The sequence below is a fragment of the Aplidium turbinatum genome, chromosome 2 (genome assembly GCF_918807975.1).
Source record: "Aplidium turbinatum chromosome 2, kaAplTurb1.1, whole genome shotgun sequence".
NCBI classification, from domain to species: domain Eukaryota; kingdom Metazoa; phylum Chordata; class Ascidiacea; order Aplousobranchia; family Polyclinidae; genus Aplidium; species Aplidium turbinatum.
In genome coordinates this window covers 32129802-32148016 of record NC_137473.1, presented here as the reverse complement: position 1 = coordinate 32148016, position 18215 = coordinate 32129802, and the positions used below count along the sequence as shown (strand labels likewise).

Below are 18215 nucleotides of genomic sequence, written 5' to 3'. Positions count from 1 at the left end.
CTACAAGTATGCGAAATTACTAGGAATAATATATCAAAGGGTGTCAATCCGAGGATAAAGATTCAAAACCAAACCACTGTACTGATAAGACCCAAAAAAGTCAAAACAGCTGCTTTGTCTGCTGTTATTGGTCTTAATAAGCTTTATGGTACATTGTTTCAAGCTTGCCTTCAATAGACCGGTACTTTTGTTGTGCTATTTTAATTCACGATGCTTATTTCAACTTGGAAAATTGCAAACCTTGACTTTTATTACGTAATTCGACTTCTCGATAATTATTGTTGATTAGCTTTTGTGACGGCAGCCAGCAACCTAATTTAAAACTTTGCAACAGCCGGGAATATTTTCATTCAATAGCATTGACGACAAAAACGGTCTTGTCATAGTTTTTGAAACGTTTGCTGAACTTAAGTTTAGTATTTAAAATGTGGGATCGCTCTTTTTTTGATTGGATTAAACAGGAGTTTCAGCCATTTTGCTCCTAATAAGCCTTAACGATTACGATAAATTTTAAGAAATCTGATATGACAAATGTTATGACACACACCGTTCGGCTGCGTTGGGCAGGTTTTCTTAGGGATACATCTTAAGCCAGTGTCATCCAGCACCATGTGTTCCATACATTCGCATCTGCTTGTACAGTTTGATGATTGACTGCATGGCTTGTCTAAATCCGAGCAAGTGGCGTCGCAAGGGGGCGCACACATGTTAAACACCATCCCCAAGTCGGAGTTGCATTCTAAATCACAAATTGCAAACTGTTTTATTATTCCAGGTCCACTGATATCTAAATTGCAATATACTTTTTGCAGTTCTAAAATAATGTAATCAAGCGTGAGATTTACAGACAAGTTACCTCTAGCTAAGTCACAGACGCTTTGATCAATGAAATCTTCATAAAGCCCTAACGACTGAGGGATTTTAGATCCTTTGTCATCCACGCACCAGCAAACATCGGAACTATTGCACTGTAAAGCCATAAAATCTCCTTTTTCAGTGCATTGTACAATTTCTTCCGGTGCTGCAAGTCCTCTCAAATATTTGCATGTATGAGGAGCTGAAAAGCATGTATCGTGTTATTATTAAAATATGTTCCACGAATCACACCGAGAAGATACATAGGAGCCGGAGAGTAACCAGTCTTAGGTTTCATGGTGCAAGACATGCAAATTGGCTTGTTGAGAGAATTGGCACGGTTAAAAGGAAAAACGCGACGCCAGTGCGTTGGGAGATGACACAATGGCTTACGATAGAAAGTCGTGTACTATCATAAAAAAATATGTTTCTTTTTTGTGGATTGGCTTTAAGAACTAATGTTGGGCAATTTTGGGCCGCTGAATCCGAATCTGAACTCTGATTTTTTTGATCACATCAGGTTTTTAGATATGATATTAAAAATACTTTATTTTTACTGAAAGTTACATAATTGACTTTGCGTTTACCACCAATACATGCAGAGAAATAACAAAACGTTAGTGCTAAACAAGCCAAAATAGCTTAAATAATCCAATTAGACAAGCATTGCCATAGGCTTGCTTCAATCTTCGAAAGTCAGATTTGGATTCAGCAGCCCGAAATGACCGGAAAGCAGCTGTCAAAGTTTATACTTAAAAATCGTGTTGACCAGTGAAGTATCTGAGCTATAACACATCACAGATCAACGTATAAAAAGTTTGCGTTGGTAGATGAAAATGTTTTGATTTCAACTCACTTGGGCATTCCTCAATGGGCACACAAACTAATTCTGTTTTGCTCAATCTGACTTTTCCCTTTGGACAGTGACAGTCTATGCCACAGTCGCGAGTACATCTCGGGACAGGATCACCACACGTGGGCGGACAGGTGGTAGCGCACGATGAATAAGACATGTCCGAAGGGCAGTCTGAAATACTTGATGGTCAATTGCAGGATAATTATTTCAACATACAGTATACTAAAATTATTGAATTTGAAAGCTATCTTAAGCCTATGTTTATTTTTTCCAAAACGTCATTGTTTTTGAAATTCATTTAAATTCAATCAATTTAAATCAAATTTTTGTGATTTATAACAATATTTCACTTAATCGATTCTTTAAAACTAGATGATAAAAAAATCATTTGAAAACCAAATTTTACCGAAGAATCCAACACGACCATTCATTCTCCAGTTTTCTTTGAAGTTTTCCTCTTTTGTAAACATTGTATCAAGTATAACTGACATAGGTCTAGCTTATTCTACAAGCAGCAGTCACAAAATTCTTTAAAGGCTTGTTTTTGCAAAGCAAAAACCCGATGACCCACCTCCTAAAAAGGCGCAGTCCAAATCAAACTCTTGTTTTGGTCTTTCAGTGCCACGCAATAGCTTCCCACTGTACTTGTTCACGCAATAACAATCTCCTGCTCCACACTGAGTTGTGTTAAAATATCCCTCTGCATCACAATCAGTAGCCAACCTTGGCAAGTCCTTTAGTTTTCCTTTTTGACAGTTCGTGAGTTCTTTAGTCGCTTCCACTGTAGAATTACAAAATGTCGATAACGAGCATAGGCTACTGTATATCTTAAACATTTACTGAATCAAATAGCCTACGTAGCCTGATCATACGTTTAAAAAATTATTTCCGTCAAAAGTGTTTTAGTTTACAAAAAACAGTTTGGTTTTAGATTATCTTTCACAAAGTTAGCAATAAAATAGGCTATAGTTGGCATACCAAGGCATCAAGCCGCAACACATAGGATCTGCATTACCAGTTTTGAGCTTTTTGTCAACAAACACCAAACTTACAATCTCTTTGAGCAATGATACATTCAGATTCGGAAACACACACGCCATTTCCATCTCTAACTTCTCCGGAAGTACAGGCGCATCTTCTCGTACAGCTGTCCTCAAGGCTACAGGGCCTAATCAATTCATCACACGTGGCATCACAAGGTGGTGCACAGTCCACTAGTACTTCATTCAAAGTGCTATTGCAAACTGAAAAAAAAACATTCATTTTTCTTATGGATTGAATGCTTGGGCCAGAACGGTTTACAGTTGTTTCTCTTTTTAAGCTATATTTTCAACCAGGCTATTGTGATTACTGTAATGGCCAGTGATGTAGGCGCATACAAAAAATATTGACGCCGTCAGCGTAAACGCAAATGTTCGAAAAACCATACGCCGTATGCGTCAACGTAACTTGTAAAAAAGTTAAAAAAAAAAGCTCATACACTAGCGTAAACTCATTTTGTTTGCTAGGTGCCAAACATTCACACGGTATAAACCACTCGAAACAAACAAGTTTTATTTTGAATTTCCACGAAGAAATCTGAAAGCATCTGAAAGTGTTCATCTGACATTTTGCTGCGTTTTGATTTCAATATGCCTTTGCCCATTGAAAACATTCTTTCAACTTATTCAAAATTTGGAAAGTTTGATAAAAAAAAATGCAAACAACAACTAAGACATTAAAAAGTATGCGTTAACACTATGCGCTAAAAAACGCAAAAACTTTACGGCGTAGCCTCAAGCGACAACTATCCAAAAAAATGTGGCCGCAAGCGTTAGCGCAAACAAAAAGTTTACGCCGCAAGTCTACGGCGTAGAATTTGCGGCCTATACGTACAGTACATCTCTGGTAATGGCTATGGTCAGCAGAAAGTGTTTCAAGCAAGATATTGGAACAGCTACAGAGCAAACAGGAGCCTCATATTCAATCGTTGTAATCTAACTAAGAAGTAACATAAACAGTCTCACAAGTCACAATAGAGGCTACTTGTTTATGGAGTCTAACAAGGCTTATTCATGACGTGATATCAACCGCTTAGGCTACGGCATAAAATGTCACTCACGCCCAGCAAAAATTGATATTATAAGCTTAATATGCTTAAAAATCGTCATATGAATCACATGTTGTTCATGCAAGCCTATTGATATCATTTGAAAAATCTTCAAGATAATGAAGAACGAGCCCTTTCTGTGTTTGCAATTATTCCACAGTGCACGATTTTGACTAGCATTTTGGCCAAGGGTGTCCGACTTTTTTATGAGGTTTACGAATGATTGCGCGGACCACGCACTTGAGTGTTTACTGCTAATTTGTAATCTTAGAAACGGCTGTCTTATGATTTCTAATTAAAATCCTCACATCAAAATTCTAATCTTACAGTATAAATGTGTATTATCTTTTTTAACAATTATAAGAACAATTGACATACCAACATATTATAAAGTCAACAAAGCCACACGTCGACATTTCAATGTGAAGTTTGGGATTGTTTTTCTCTAACAAGTTTGATAATATTCGGTGAGTTGGACGATGTAGCAATGCGAAGCGAGTTTTCCATATGGAGGTCGGAAATTAATGATCTCACAGGAGATTTGACCCCAGACAGCCACTTCACCTGGTCCGGATCTTTACCAGATCGGGTAGTATCTGATCAGAACTCTACCAGATCTGGACCAAATAAAATGACTGTCTGAGACATAGTTTATCCGCGAAAAAAACTTGCTCGCACAAGCAAGTGCTGCCTAATAATGAGGTCACCGCGAATCTGTAAATTAATAGACAAAGAAAGCAAACAATGAACGCCAATTTTTCGGAATGTAAGTTCGCCATAAATTACGTATGCGATCAAGTTGATAATATAAGTCATTTTGAACAATACTGCACAGGACACTCAGAACCTTCCTGTGGGCCACATGTGGCCCTCTGGTCACAGGTTGGACACTCCTGATAAAGGCTAAACGAGCCACATTAAGTGCAAACTCGATTTAGCCACAGACAAAAAATACCATTAGGTTTAAAACAAGCACACCCTTTAGTCTTACCCTGTAGTCAGGCCCGGATTTAGGGGGGGGCAGAGGGGGCAGTTGCCCCGGGCCCCCCGACTTTTCAAGGGCCCCCCTATGTGGTTAAAATGTGATTTTGTGTTTATTTTTTTTCTATTTGGCCTTTAAAGTTTCTGCAAAATGCTGTGCAGTACTGGACTGATGCTACTGTAGACGTAGAGATCGTTTTTGTATGGGGGCCCCCCGATCTAAAAGTGCCCCGGGCCCCCCATCAGCTAAATCCGGCCCTGCCTGTAGTTCTCTATGTTGCATACTGTAGAAGCAATGTAGATTTTGAGGGAGTATATGACAAATATATGCGAAAAAATACAAAGGGATTTTTGCTAATTGACCCTTTGCAACCCAATGTTCCAAGTCTGCAACATCTTGTACTACTAACTGTTATTTGTTGCTTGGACAACACTTTACTAAGATAAATATCTTTAAGTTTGGTTTTTATGGCAGATAGCTGAATACAGAGGTGAACAAAAACTAGACGAAAATTTCAATCACCTTATTACTTTGAGAACAATTCAACTTCAGTGACTAAAAGTTTGTAGCCTACTTCTGCAAAATTTCTAAAACATTTTTTTCGAGAACGAGTCATTTGGCGGTTGTGTATCTGTTCAAAACGTAGCTCAACAGGAAGTTAGCCTCACTATCCGCAAAATTCAGTTGTGACGAAATGCGTGTTGGTTGAAACGTGTCAGCGCTTTTCATTGTTCTTGCTACCCGATTTGTGCACAAACCACTCATGGGTGTTTAGCACGTTGAATGCCGCACGTTAACGAACATATTCTTTTCTCATTCGATTGCGGCAAAATCCATTTCTTAAAACAGCAATGTTGACACGATTTTTCACCCGCAAACGTTATTGTAGGACTTCAAGAACTGTGTACCAAAGCGCAATGTTTCATGTTAAACATTTGTTATCAACCCTCCGTCATGGTGTGTTGATCGATTTAGATTAAAACGCAATGTACTAATGCAGTTGTGGTTGAAACATATTGATAATGTTCACTCAAAACTGTTGTTGACAGACATATCTGCCTATCAAATAAATTGAATTCAACGAAAATGGTTGAATAAAACGTTTTGTAAAAATTCTGTTTGCTATAGTTTAATCTACAAGTTCAAGGTATCAGAACTTTGACCAGTTGCATGACTCCCTAAAGAAATAAAATCATTTCAATAAGAAATACTTGAATGTAGGACCTACTTAAGGCGCAATTTTAAAATTTAGCCTAACCATTGTTATATTGGCCTAGTTTAATGCGTGGTTTGCATAGTTGCTTTGTAAATCTTTCACCACTTTTTTTCATAAATTTTTTTTAAGTACAGTAGTTCATCTCAGTTCTCAAATTTGCAGACTGCGAAAGTATTTTCCATCGGACACCTCCGAAGATCAAATCACCTCTTTATAGACATTTCGAAAAAACTTGTATTCGATTTGCGTACAATGCCGTTCGTAAGTTCGTTGCTTCATTTATTTGGCTTTAAATCTACTGCACTTTGATGACAAGATTGTGGAATTAACGCATGCCCTTGGCCTAAACCTTTGCAGTGCCAAAAAGGTTTCCGACCCCTAACGCGCACTCAAAGCAAAGACGACAAAGTAGTATTATTTATTCTCATACAAAAAGATTTACATTGTCTGATTTTTTTTTATTGTGTTTGAAGTTCTGATTTTTAAAATAGCCTATTTAACCTACAGAGGTTTAATATCAAAGTTTTTCAACAACATTCATATTAACGTGAATTTACCTTAGTTAAAAAAAAGAACATTTAAATTTCTTGTAAAGTAAACAATCTAATGTCTACCATAGGTAAGTGAATGTAGTGGCTTTTACAAAAGGCTTTCGATGCACACTGCATCTGCAGATACATCATTTATTTTTTTCTTTATTTGTTTTAATAAAAGCAGTGCGTCATATTTTCACCTTAAAACTAAGCCATGATAAGTAAAAGGAGTTACACGAAAAAAGAAGAGGTCGAATTTGAGCGAATGGCAAAATTACATTACATGAGTCAACACAATTTCTGAAAAGTAACAACTCTTCTTGCTTAGGCTCTGCATCAATTCGGCTTAAAACGCGACCAGGTTATGAGAATGTGTTTATAGCACATAAAACCAGAGCAACTTTTGGCACAAGCGATTTAATTGTCAATTCGTTTTCATTTCTTTTGGTTTTTGTAATCAGCACAATCCATCATAGATTAAACAAAAACTTTTAAATGAAAGCATTATAGACTTTCATGAAACTGAGACACCTTAGATGCGCAATCTCAACAATGAAGAATATTGGAAATCTTGGGTGTTCATCAGGACAATTATCGTTTCTAGCACTAGTTGACGTGGAAAGTAACTGCTCACACATCTTTGGCCCAATCTTTAAAATAATGTGTGTTTCATTTTTTCTTGCCTTCAACCGCACTGCAGTACAGTATATAACTTTGTAAATTTTATTTTGTGTGTTATTCGCTCTGAGGATGCCCATTGTCATGGTGCGCAAAAGTAAGTGAAGCAATAAGTCAACCTGTTTGTTGTTGCTTTTACTTTTACTTTCACTTTCATCAGATGAACATTACAACTAGTGCTAGGAACAATGAAGAATATCCTACACAAAGTATTGCAAGAAAACTAATTAACAAGCTTATTTTCTTACTTGGAGGACATTTGTCTCGTGTAACGCATCTGTCTCCATCAAGAAATTCATTATGTCTGCATGTACACTTCTGTCGGCAAATGAAAGGACAAGGGATCAGGGTGTTCCTGTTCTCGCAAAGGTTGTCACAACCCGCACATTCAGAGTAATATTGTGTTTCTGGACAAGCTAAACCAATACAATTTATTCAAACTTGTTTCTTAAAATATAGTTTTAAAAACAATATTGAAATAATGCTTTTCAACTGTGCTATGCCACATTTGCAAACTAATCATGTTTAATTAAAATAATCTCTGAAAAACTTTCATGAGCAAGGTTTCAAAGCACAATTAAACAAAAGAAAATCATAAATTAAACAACAAAACAAACTCACTCGGTGGACATTGGTTTTCAGTGACACATTTTCCTTCATGTAGATAAGTATTGTCTGGGCAGGTACAGCCCAGTCTGCAATCAGTCGTGCAGGCGATCAGTTGGCCTCTTTGGGCGCATGTTGGTGTGCACGATCCGCAAGTGCTGTACACCATCGTGTCTCCACAACGGGGGTCTGTAATGGGTAGAAGAAGCAACTAAAATTGAAAGTGTAATCATAAGGAAGCACAATACTTTTGTTCTATCAATTGCAAAATAAATATTTTTATTAGCCTAAAACAGTCAATCACTACCAATGGTTTATGAAATTGGTACAATAGCTAAAAGTATGAACAATTGAACAATCTAGCCAGCCATCGTTCGGATGCAAAAATACTCTTGACAGCTCTTTAGATATTGTGCAAACCAAAAACGAAAAAATGTCACATATATTTATATTCATAAATTTTTCAATATGAATCATCATGTATGAGAATGAGAGAACTGAGGTTTTGTTAAAGCCACCGCACAAAACTTGTAATGGCAAATTTTATTGAAATTGTTTCCAACAAAGTGCAATCAGATATGCGGTGAAGCTCTGCAGTGCATGTTCTTGGCGACATTTGGTTTAATTTTTTTCTTTCTATAATTTTCCAAAAATTTCTTATAGCCTATACTTCATAGACCAAAGGTCTGAGCAAAGCTATAAAAAGCAGGGACAAATAACCAACTTGAAACTTTGTCGTAATAAAATAATAAGCGAAGATAACTGCAAACTGCATTAACAACAAATTGTGTGAACTTTTTTTCGAAATCGAGCAAAATACATTTGCATGTTTTCACTAACTGAAGTATTTTCTGTTTTTACTGTATATTTTAATAATATTGATAGCTGGTCTGTAGCCAATTTATTCCTCACTCAAAACAAAGCTGTTATCTATAACTTGAAAAACAGCGCTAATATAAACTGTTTAAAATGCTAACCATGGTCCGAGAACATGTAGGCAATTTTAACGACCTCGAAGCAAATTATCCTTAAGTAACAAGAAAGACATGTTCTCCATAAAGAGGAAGTATGGTAACCTTCATTACTTTAGCTTAATTAAAATTTGAAACTATCAACGTTTTTATGGGCATTATTTGGAAATATTGACATTAACATTTCAACCTAAGCTGATGAATCTTTTACCTGATTCCATGCCAAAATGGATATACAAAAACAAATATGTTTACCAGGTAGAGGGCATTCCTCCGATGTCACGCATCGCTCCCCATCCAAATATGTTCCGAAGGGACAGGTGCATCTCGGCTTGCACTGTGCTATACATGCTGGAGGGTCATTTCGATCAACACATCTATAATCACAGCCAGCGCATTGCGAAAAGACTTGATTTTCCGGGCATGCTAAAGGTAAACAGTGAACAATTGACTTTCATAACAAACAGTATCCAACGTTTTGTTTTTGTATATTGCTTTGATAGAACATCTATGTTTCTATTAAAAAATAAATCAATGTGGTCCAGATTATGCACATCTCAAAAGATATTTGATTCTGCGTGGAAAGAAGTTTTGTTTACCAGAAGATCTGTTGCCAATGAATATAATATGACTTACTTGATGAATTAAAACCTGCAGAGGTGGAAGATGTACTTAAAGAAGTAGTAGATTCTGTAGATGCAACTTCAATGATATCCATTGGTTCGTTGGGTTCTAACTCTACAGATGACTCGGCAGATGCGGACGTAGTGGATTCTTGCACAGAAGGTGTAGCTTCTCGTGTACTAGAAGAGACTGGTTCCGGTGTTGGTGATGGACATTCGTTTTTGTCAACGCATCTGTCTCCGTCCAAATATTTTCCATCCGGGCAAGTGCATCGTTGTTGGCAGCTTAAGTTGCATACAACTAGAATGTCCTTTTGATCGCATCGCATATCACAGGTCGCACATTCTGAGTAAACTTGAGTGGGGGGACATGCTAAAAAAATGACAATAAATACGCTACACAGTGCGTGCTTGCTGGTCGCATGATCTAACGGCTACCATACTGCTTGTTTTCATGAACCTGATTCAAGATCATGAGAATGCTTATTTCAACGATGTGTAATTCTTTATTTTTTCAGGCTACTAACAAAGCTAGCTATTATTGGTAGAAAAAAAACTTTGATCATAGCCCTAGGAGAATAAATAATTTTGGAGTGCGAACAAAATTTGCCCAAAGTTTATCTTTGCAAATATGTTTTTAAAATTGCAACACTTTACAATATTGCTAAAATAACTGGACATTTTTTCCCAAATTCTCGACGTTTTTTTTTTTTTGTAGCAGAGATGCAACTGCTTCCTCCCCCCCATCTCTTACGGCCATGACGTTGATGATGGACTAAATAAAATACTTAGTTTATTGATACTAATGAACTTGTAGTTTTGTAAGAACGGTTGTATCTATTAAAAATAATTTTACCCTGAAATAACTAAGAGATCAGAAGTAAATAAAGGGGACACGCTGTTCCTTGTCTTCGCCAAAGTTTGCACATTTAGCCTACTTTTCAAAAACCGGGGCATTCAGATCCATGTTATCAGTTCATCAAGCCACATTAATATGTTTCTCACTTGGTGGACATTGGTTTTCAGTGACACACTTTCCTTCATGTAGATAAGTATTATCTGGGCAGGTACAGCCCACTCTGCATTCAGTCGTACAGACGATCAGTTGGCCTCTTTGAGCGCATGTTGGTGTGCACGATCCGCAAGTGCTGTACACCATCGTGTCTCCACAACGGGAGTCTGTAATGGGTAGAAGAAGGGACCAAATCTATAAGATTGCTCTTCTGGAAGTACGAGAATCAAAATACCTTTATCCAATAAATTACGAGTTGAATATTGTTATTTTTATGATATATCGGCTATGAGGAACTTAAATTAATGAAACTTATTCTATCTATATTAACTGTATGCCTACTTACTTCTAAACTTTTTGTATAAAAATAAACTGGAAAAACATATTTAAAATTGATAGAGTTTAGTTGCAAGCTGCATACAGCGGAAACATTCTATTACTTTAATTTGAGCAGACTAGTTGTACTTGTATGAGGCTTCAAGTCACCAAAGTAATGAAGTCTGCACAAACCGTGTATCAATATATTTTAAAAACTTCATTCAAGTACATTCAAACAAGCTCTTCAGCTTTGCAAATGTAATAGGTTAAGTTTATTTGCAACATCAACAACATAAGTTTATTGGGAGAATATAAATGTGATTTATGTTGTTTAGTGTCAAGAAAGTACGTTAAAGTTCACTATAAGTTGATATAATTATAATGAAAAATTCCTCAATAGTTGCAATGCAAAAACAAACTTTTGATATCATGTGTAACATTATTTAATTTTACTAATCTAAATCTTTAGGATACCAGTGCTGGAATTAAAACTGCTATTTTTCAATTGCCTTTGTTTAAACACTATTTAGGCTAAAACAAAACTGTCTAAAAAACGTTCTACTGAGTCTCGTGGGTGCGCAAATTTGTAAACGTATTTACCCGGTTGAGGGCATTCCTCCGATGTCACGCATCGCTCCCCATCCAAATATGTTCCGAAGGGACAGGTGCATCTCGGCTTGCACTGTGCTATACACGCCGGAGGGTCATTTCGATCAACACATCTATAATCACAGCCAGCGCATTGCGAAAAGACTTGATTTTCCGGGCAAGCTAAAGGTAAACAGTGAACAATTGACTTTCATAACAAACAGGATCAAACGTTTTGTTTTTGTATTTTGCTTTGATAGAACATCTGTGTTTCTATTAAAAAATAAATCAATGTGATCCAGATTATGCACATCTCAAAAGATATTTGATTCTGCGTGGAAAGAAGTTTTGTTTACCAGAAGATCTGTTGCCAATGAATATAATATGACTTACTTGATGAATTAACACCTGCAGATGTGGAAGATGTACTTAAAGAAGTAGTAGATTCTGTAAATGCAACTTCAATGATATCCATTGTTTCGTTGGGTTCTAACTCTACAGAAGATGACTCGGCAGATGCGGACGTAGTGGATTCTTGCACAGAAGGTGTAGCTTCTCGTGTACTAAAAGAGACTGGTTCCAGTGTTGGTGATGGACATTCGTTTTTGTCAACGCATCTGTCTCCGTCCAAATATTTTCCATCCGGGCAAGTGCATCGTTGTTGGCAGCTTAAGTTGCATACAACTAGAATGTCCTTTTGATCGCATCGCATATCACAGGTCGCACATTCTGAGTAAACTTGAGTGGGGGGACATGCTAAAAAAATGACAATAGACACTCATTGTGTAGCTTATCAGCTTGTTACTGGTATAATCAAGGTACAAAAAGCAGTATTTCGGCATACAGGCGGCAGTGCAGCGCAAAAAGCAATGATTGTCAGCAGAAGTTTAACAAAACCTTTGCAACTGATTTATTGCAAAAATCAAAACCCATATTATCGAAAAACAACTGCTCTACTTTGTCAGATCATTGGAAGAAGCAATAATTCGTTACGGTTTCAAAAAATACTTCAATGGTGTTTTTTTTTTTTCATTTTTTGCGCAACGCTCAGAGTTCAAGATGGATACCACTACATCTTGCAGGTTTACAATTTTCCATATGTAATGGATTTGTTTCCTGGTGGTGTTTTTTTTTTTTTTCAAAATTATTCATACAGTAATGCAATATACGATGAGGAAATTTGTTTGCTTTAAGTAAAGTGTGCAGATTTTTGTTTGTGGATGCATCCGTTTACAAATTTTTTACGTGAGTTTGTGTGTTGTCTCTTCACATATTCAAGACACTTAAAACAATAAATTTCCTACTAACTTGGTGGACATTGGTTTTCAGTGACACATTTTCCCTCATGTAGATAAGTATTATCTGGGCAGGTACAGCCCACTCTGCATTCAGTCGTACAGACGATCAGTTGGCCTCTTTGGGCGCATGTTGGTGTGCATGATCCGCAAGTGCTGTACACCATCGTGTCTCCACAACGGGGGTCTGTAATGCACGAAATAATTTATATTGAGTGTTCACATTTGCGATATTTCTAACAAGTTGCTTTAATTTGCGTAAAACAAACGCCTAGATGGCTAGATCTATTTCAGTTGACCAACAACTAGAATCGTAACAAATTTGTACGTTCTAAGCGTCGAGAATTCAAGTTCGAAATCTTTTTGCGAGGCCATTCATTATTGTTGAATTTGTTTAAACATAATTGAATATCTTATGCAACCTTGGAAAACATTAAAATTTACCAAAGCATAAAATTAAGTCACAAAACACTTTGATTAAATTAAACAAACCTGCTGCAGGACACTCTTCCTCTTCCACACATCTCTCTCCAAGCAAGTAGGTGTCAGAAGGGCAAGTACATCTTGGCTTGCAATCAGCAACGCAAGAGGGGGGATTGTTTCTATCAACACACCGATAATCACATCCTGAGCATTGTGAGAAAACTTGATTTGCTGGACATCCTTAATAAATGAAAAGAAATTTTACTTTCCTGTGATTTCATATTTCATCAACTAAACGACTGGGTGTTTTCTTGACGGTTACCTTACGTCACTTTTTCTAACTGATTTAGCTGTCGTAGTGATGTGGTTCAGCTATTGGTTTAAAATTGGTTATTGAAGTATTTGTGGCTGTCATGCCAGAGATTCCATTATTTAAAAATAAATTTCCTGACGGATATTTGTTCATTTTTACGAGCATATTGAACTTCTGTAATTTCCGGCTTGAGAAAAATAGCCTCAATCTAGGTTTATAGTGTAACAAAAAGATTCCAATACAGTGCTTTAGTTTTGTTACATTTTTAACCCTTTTTAACTCTCATCCCCTTTTTATGTCTCACCAGATGAACTGTAGATTCATCACACTGAGTTTCATTACATTGTTTAACTTTTTGTTGGAAAACCCAATTTACCCGATGTCGTAAGCGTGAAAAACAGTTAGTTTAGTTAGTAGCCTACCAATTTTCGGTAGGAGCTGTGTAGATCTGCTTATTCTTAGACAACTTATCCGCTACTTCACTTACTTGATGCCGATGTAGAAGTTGTCGGAAGAGATGACGTTGGAGGTGACGTAGAAGGTACTGGGCACTGGGATGGAGGAACACACCTTTGGTTGTACAGAAATGTCCCTTCAGGACAAGTGCATTGTTCTTGACATGGAGTGTTGCATGGAGGAGGGTTGTCACGTTCTTCGCAAGTCACAATACAACCGGCACACTGGCTAAACACCATGGTCTTTTCAACACATTCTGAAAAGCAAAGATTTAATGTCACTGCAGCAAGGCACTTTTTGTGATTTTCAAATGAACATTTTCAACTAAGAACTCGTGATGATTGATTGAAGTAGTTTTTAGCAGGCGTTATATTGGAAGCAAACTTTGTGAGGCTTCATACACTACAGAACAAAATAATTAACTCATAGAAATTTGTGCTTACAAAAGTCGAAAACAATCTATCACCTTCAAACGAAAAAGCTTTACAAGCACTGGTGAACTAGCTAACCTATTGGACAGACGCTTTTGTCCACACACGCGTCATATTCATTTCTGGACATCCCTGGCGGGCAACCACATCTGTTGTGACAACCTTGTCGGCCACATAGAAAGCTTTGTGGAGTTGGAACACATGTCTGAGCGCAAGGTCGTGTACTGTCGCTACATAGAGAATCACACTGAGACACGCAGTGGCGAAATTCTTCGTTTTTGTTCCGGTCACATACTGTAACAATTAAATTAGTAAATAAATTGAAATATTATGACGTTTATATTAGACTTTGCTATCCATATGAATCGAAGAGAACAATTCAACAAATTCACTTCATGCAACATAGCCTATAGGCTGCTATAAGATATAGACTATAGACACATTCAGAATAAGGTTGTGCGAGATAGGCTGCGTTGGTTGTTTGTAGTGTTCATGAAACGATGACAATAAGAAAGAATCCGATTTCATGAGCGACGAAATTAAACTGTTAGCAGAAATTTCGCAGCGTTAGAGGTTAATATCAGTCTAAAAATATCAATGACCGCCAACTACTGGCCACCGAGATTGGCAATGTGCCTGTTTAACTTGCTGCTGAAATGTTGTTGTTCATAGCTTATTTCATAAAGGCTATATGTATAGCTACCAGTAAACAAGCACTTCAAAAAACTTTTGTTGGAGAGAAATGACGGTCAATTTAACGGATTGTTCACCTGGTATATCGTCATCAACAACAACAATTTGCATGCAGAAAGGTAATCAGCTTGTGAGTGTGAGTTGTCGCATTTCATTTTGGCAAATGAAACTTCACGGTTTGGTTAGGGTAGATTGATTGTAGCCTACTATTAAAGTTTTTCCAAAGTTTTGTTTTTATCGCACTAATCATAGCAATTCATTCTAACTCACTCCTCGTACAAAAGTTACCTATTCAAAACGTAGATTCGTGCGTATCATGCATTGTGTTGTAGAATCTAGCTAAAGTGTAGGTCTACATTGAAACTAATATTAAAAGCTTTTACACTACTTAAGCTACAAATGGACATCATATGAGACAAATCATTAAAAAAGATAAATAGGTTAATAAAATTGAATGCCATCAACCGTAACTTACATAGGAGAGTATCTTGGCAATCCACTTCCCCGTGTTTGTGAGAGCGGAAGTAGAGAGGCATCCCATTCCCTGTCACGCACCAGCAATTTCCGAAGGTATCGCATTGTTCAGGTGCCCAACCTCCAAAGTAGTAACAAGACGGATGCCATGTGGTTCGAAACGAAGGAATTCTAAGGAGTCGCTCAAGCAAGCAAGTGTTCAAACTTGGAACTTGAGGCTGAAAATCTTTAAAAATCAAGAATCTGTTCAGATGATGGCTGATTTGCGTCAGTTAAAGCACTTAAGAGTTTCCTTGTTGTTTCTACTTTCAAGAGGCAATTATCTAAATACGGTAGGCAACGCAGCGGCAGCAGTAAAGACCAGTGGTGGGCACGTGTAGACAATCTTACCGGGAAAGGAAAGCGTTTTCCTGATCATATCTATTACCTAAATAAAGTTTAGCAGAACTGTCAGTAATTAGCGATAATGCGAAATTATTGACATTTACAGTAGATATATCTTAATAATATTATTTGAAAAGCAATCACGTTGTTAAAATGGCTAAAGTGTCTTCTAAAAATATTTATTTATTGTAAATCTACTACGTCAGTGAGAGTGGGTTATTCAGTATAGTACCGTATGTCATATGTCATTTCAGCGAATGGGTTTCAGTTTTAAACAATATGGGTAAGCCTCAAGTTATTAGTATATTATAGCGGTAGCGCTTACATTTATCTGAAATAATGGATTTTAATTTTTAAAGGTTCCAATTTTAAATTTCATTTGGTCAATAAAATACATATGATAAATAGTTGCCGAGCACGTTTTGCTTGTTTTGAGACATAACCAAACATAGCGACAGCAAATCACTTCGGCTGTTATGTTTATTATTGTTGAGGGTTTAATTATAGGCTACAGTGTTGAATAAACTTAAAGCAGTAAATGGTGCATAAAAAATAATGATTTGTAATAACATCGCATTGACGTATTGCTTTGAACCCTCGTAACCAAGGTTGTGAATATTTTAAAATTCTGAAGAGGAAACGAGTATTGGTGGGGATATGATTAACCATTATCCCAATGTAGAAAGCATAACCTACAGTTATATGCTACATTCAGCTCATGAAATTGATTCAATTTGCTAAATCTTTTTTAATCAAAGTTAGGCTCACTACGACGATGCGTCAGTTCCGATGGAAGAACGTTTTTATCTTGTTTTTACTTTTCGTAACAATGTCATGTTTTCAATCAGAAAAATTATTTCATGTATGTAATATTGCAAGACATTGCGTTTATGCCGGCGAGGTCTTTGTTTGCAGAGTAAGCGATACAATTGATTTCATGCAAATGTTAAAAACAAGTAGGCCCAATGAAATAAATAAGTGAAAGCATCAAGATATGCTTCCAAGGTTTTTAGATGCTGGTAACCTTGGAAACAAATAACTTATGTTGATGCGCAATCTGCTGCAAGCGGAAATGGCGCCTGATGATAAATACGTCGCCTAGGTTTGAAATTTTAGTTCTTGTATGAGGGTTTTAAATTGTTAGGTTTTGGAAAGTTAAGCTGCTTGTGTTCAACATTAGAATTTTTGAAATTTCCATTCATTTGATCGTTTTATCCTATAGACGAGTGCAGTAATCAATCAATCAATTAATCATTTTATTTTTCGTCATTAACGCGTCCGGAACGAAAAAGATACTAACTACAAAAATCGATATAAACCTACCAGCACGTTAATGAACGGGAAAAGGTGGCAAAACCTTGAAAGGTTTAAAACGTGCCTGAATGAAAAGTTATGTAGTAGGCTATATATCAGTAGTTAGCACGGCCACAATACTTTATGAGACGGTGCGAGAGAGTGGCTGTTTCAAATGAATTACTTTGATAGAAACGACGTTGTTCAATAAGCAGTTAATTCCAAGACAACGACTTTTGTGTCAAAACGGCACAAAGTAGGCAATGTCAACCAAGTGCAACCTTTACAAAACTGCAACACTGTACACTGAGTGTACAGTGTACACTGCAACGACGTTTTGACAATTTTTTAACAAGTTTGCATTTTGTTGACGGAGTTAAGCTGGCACTAACTCCTGGCTTTTTTGTTAGCCAGAAAAATTTACCGAGTTATAACTGTAAAGATTGAAAATACTCTTCAGCAGAATATTAATTTCCCCCACTCTGTGGAATTCAAAATTGGTCCATTTGTGCTCGGACTTCATGATATTGCATTTCCGCCATTGCCTCGTCAGTCATGCAAGGCCAATGGCGGGCAATAAGCGCGTCTCTACAAAATTAAGTAGCTATACAATGCATGCTAAAAGCAAAGGCTGCTGAAGCCGAATCACCATAAGTGATTGTTAATATGCAGTTTTGATTTGCTAGCTTTACTAACGCTTGCATAAAAAGACAAAAACACTACATTCCACACTGTAATCCAATGATACGATGACGTTTTAGTCACGTTTTTTAAATGTTAGCCTATGTCACCGTGGACATTCTTTTTTATTTTGTCTCGATCTGCAAACCAGTTAGCAGACAAAATCACAATCATTGCTTAGACGAGCTGTTAAAGAGAAACTGCTGAAGTTTAGCAACAAATGTGCTCTAAGTCCATTCCAACCGATGAGTCTTTAATAAAAAAATACTCAACCGATGACATTAACGAATGACATTTTGTTATCGTTCTTCATTTGTAAGTTTCTGAATTGTTTATGCCTCTGTTGAAGCTGGATGGGTTGGTCTCAAAGGACGCATGTACTCAAAGTTCCAAACAAATGTATCGTTTGTAAGGTTGATAAAACCAAGTCGTTGAAACTCCCAAC

General features: G+C 36.8%; 1 protein-coding gene across 1 annotated transcript in view; it reads right to left on the bottom strand.

Moving 5' to 3' along the window:
* LOC145764924 (zonadhesin-like) overlaps positions 1–18215 on the bottom strand; it is a 29845-nt gene that overhangs the window by 11038 nt on the left and 592 nt on the right. The window contains exons 2-18 of the mRNA XM_082576626.1: positions 15414–15638; positions 14324–14539; positions 13846–14070; positions 13115–13285; positions 12636–12809; positions 11721–12083; positions 11340–11510; positions 10415–10588; positions 9423–9782; positions 9042–9212; positions 7831–8004; positions 7458–7625; positions 2764–2955; positions 2283–2492; positions 1712–1882; positions 857–1057; positions 548–739 (exon numbers count right to left, since the gene is read on the bottom strand). Coding sequence (XP_082432752.1) covers positions 548–739; positions 857–1057; positions 1712–1882; positions 2283–2492; positions 2764–2955; positions 7458–7625; positions 7831–8004; positions 9042–9212; positions 9423–9782; positions 10415–10588; positions 11340–11510; positions 11721–12083; positions 12636–12809; positions 13115–13285; positions 13846–14070; positions 14324–14539; positions 15414–15638 — 3558 coding nt within the window. The remainder of the gene's footprint in view (positions 1–547; positions 740–856; positions 1058–1711; positions 1883–2282; positions 2493–2763; positions 2956–7457; positions 7626–7830; positions 8005–9041; positions 9213–9422; positions 9783–10414; positions 10589–11339; positions 11511–11720; positions 12084–12635; positions 12810–13114; positions 13286–13845; positions 14071–14323; positions 14540–15413; positions 15639–18215) is intronic.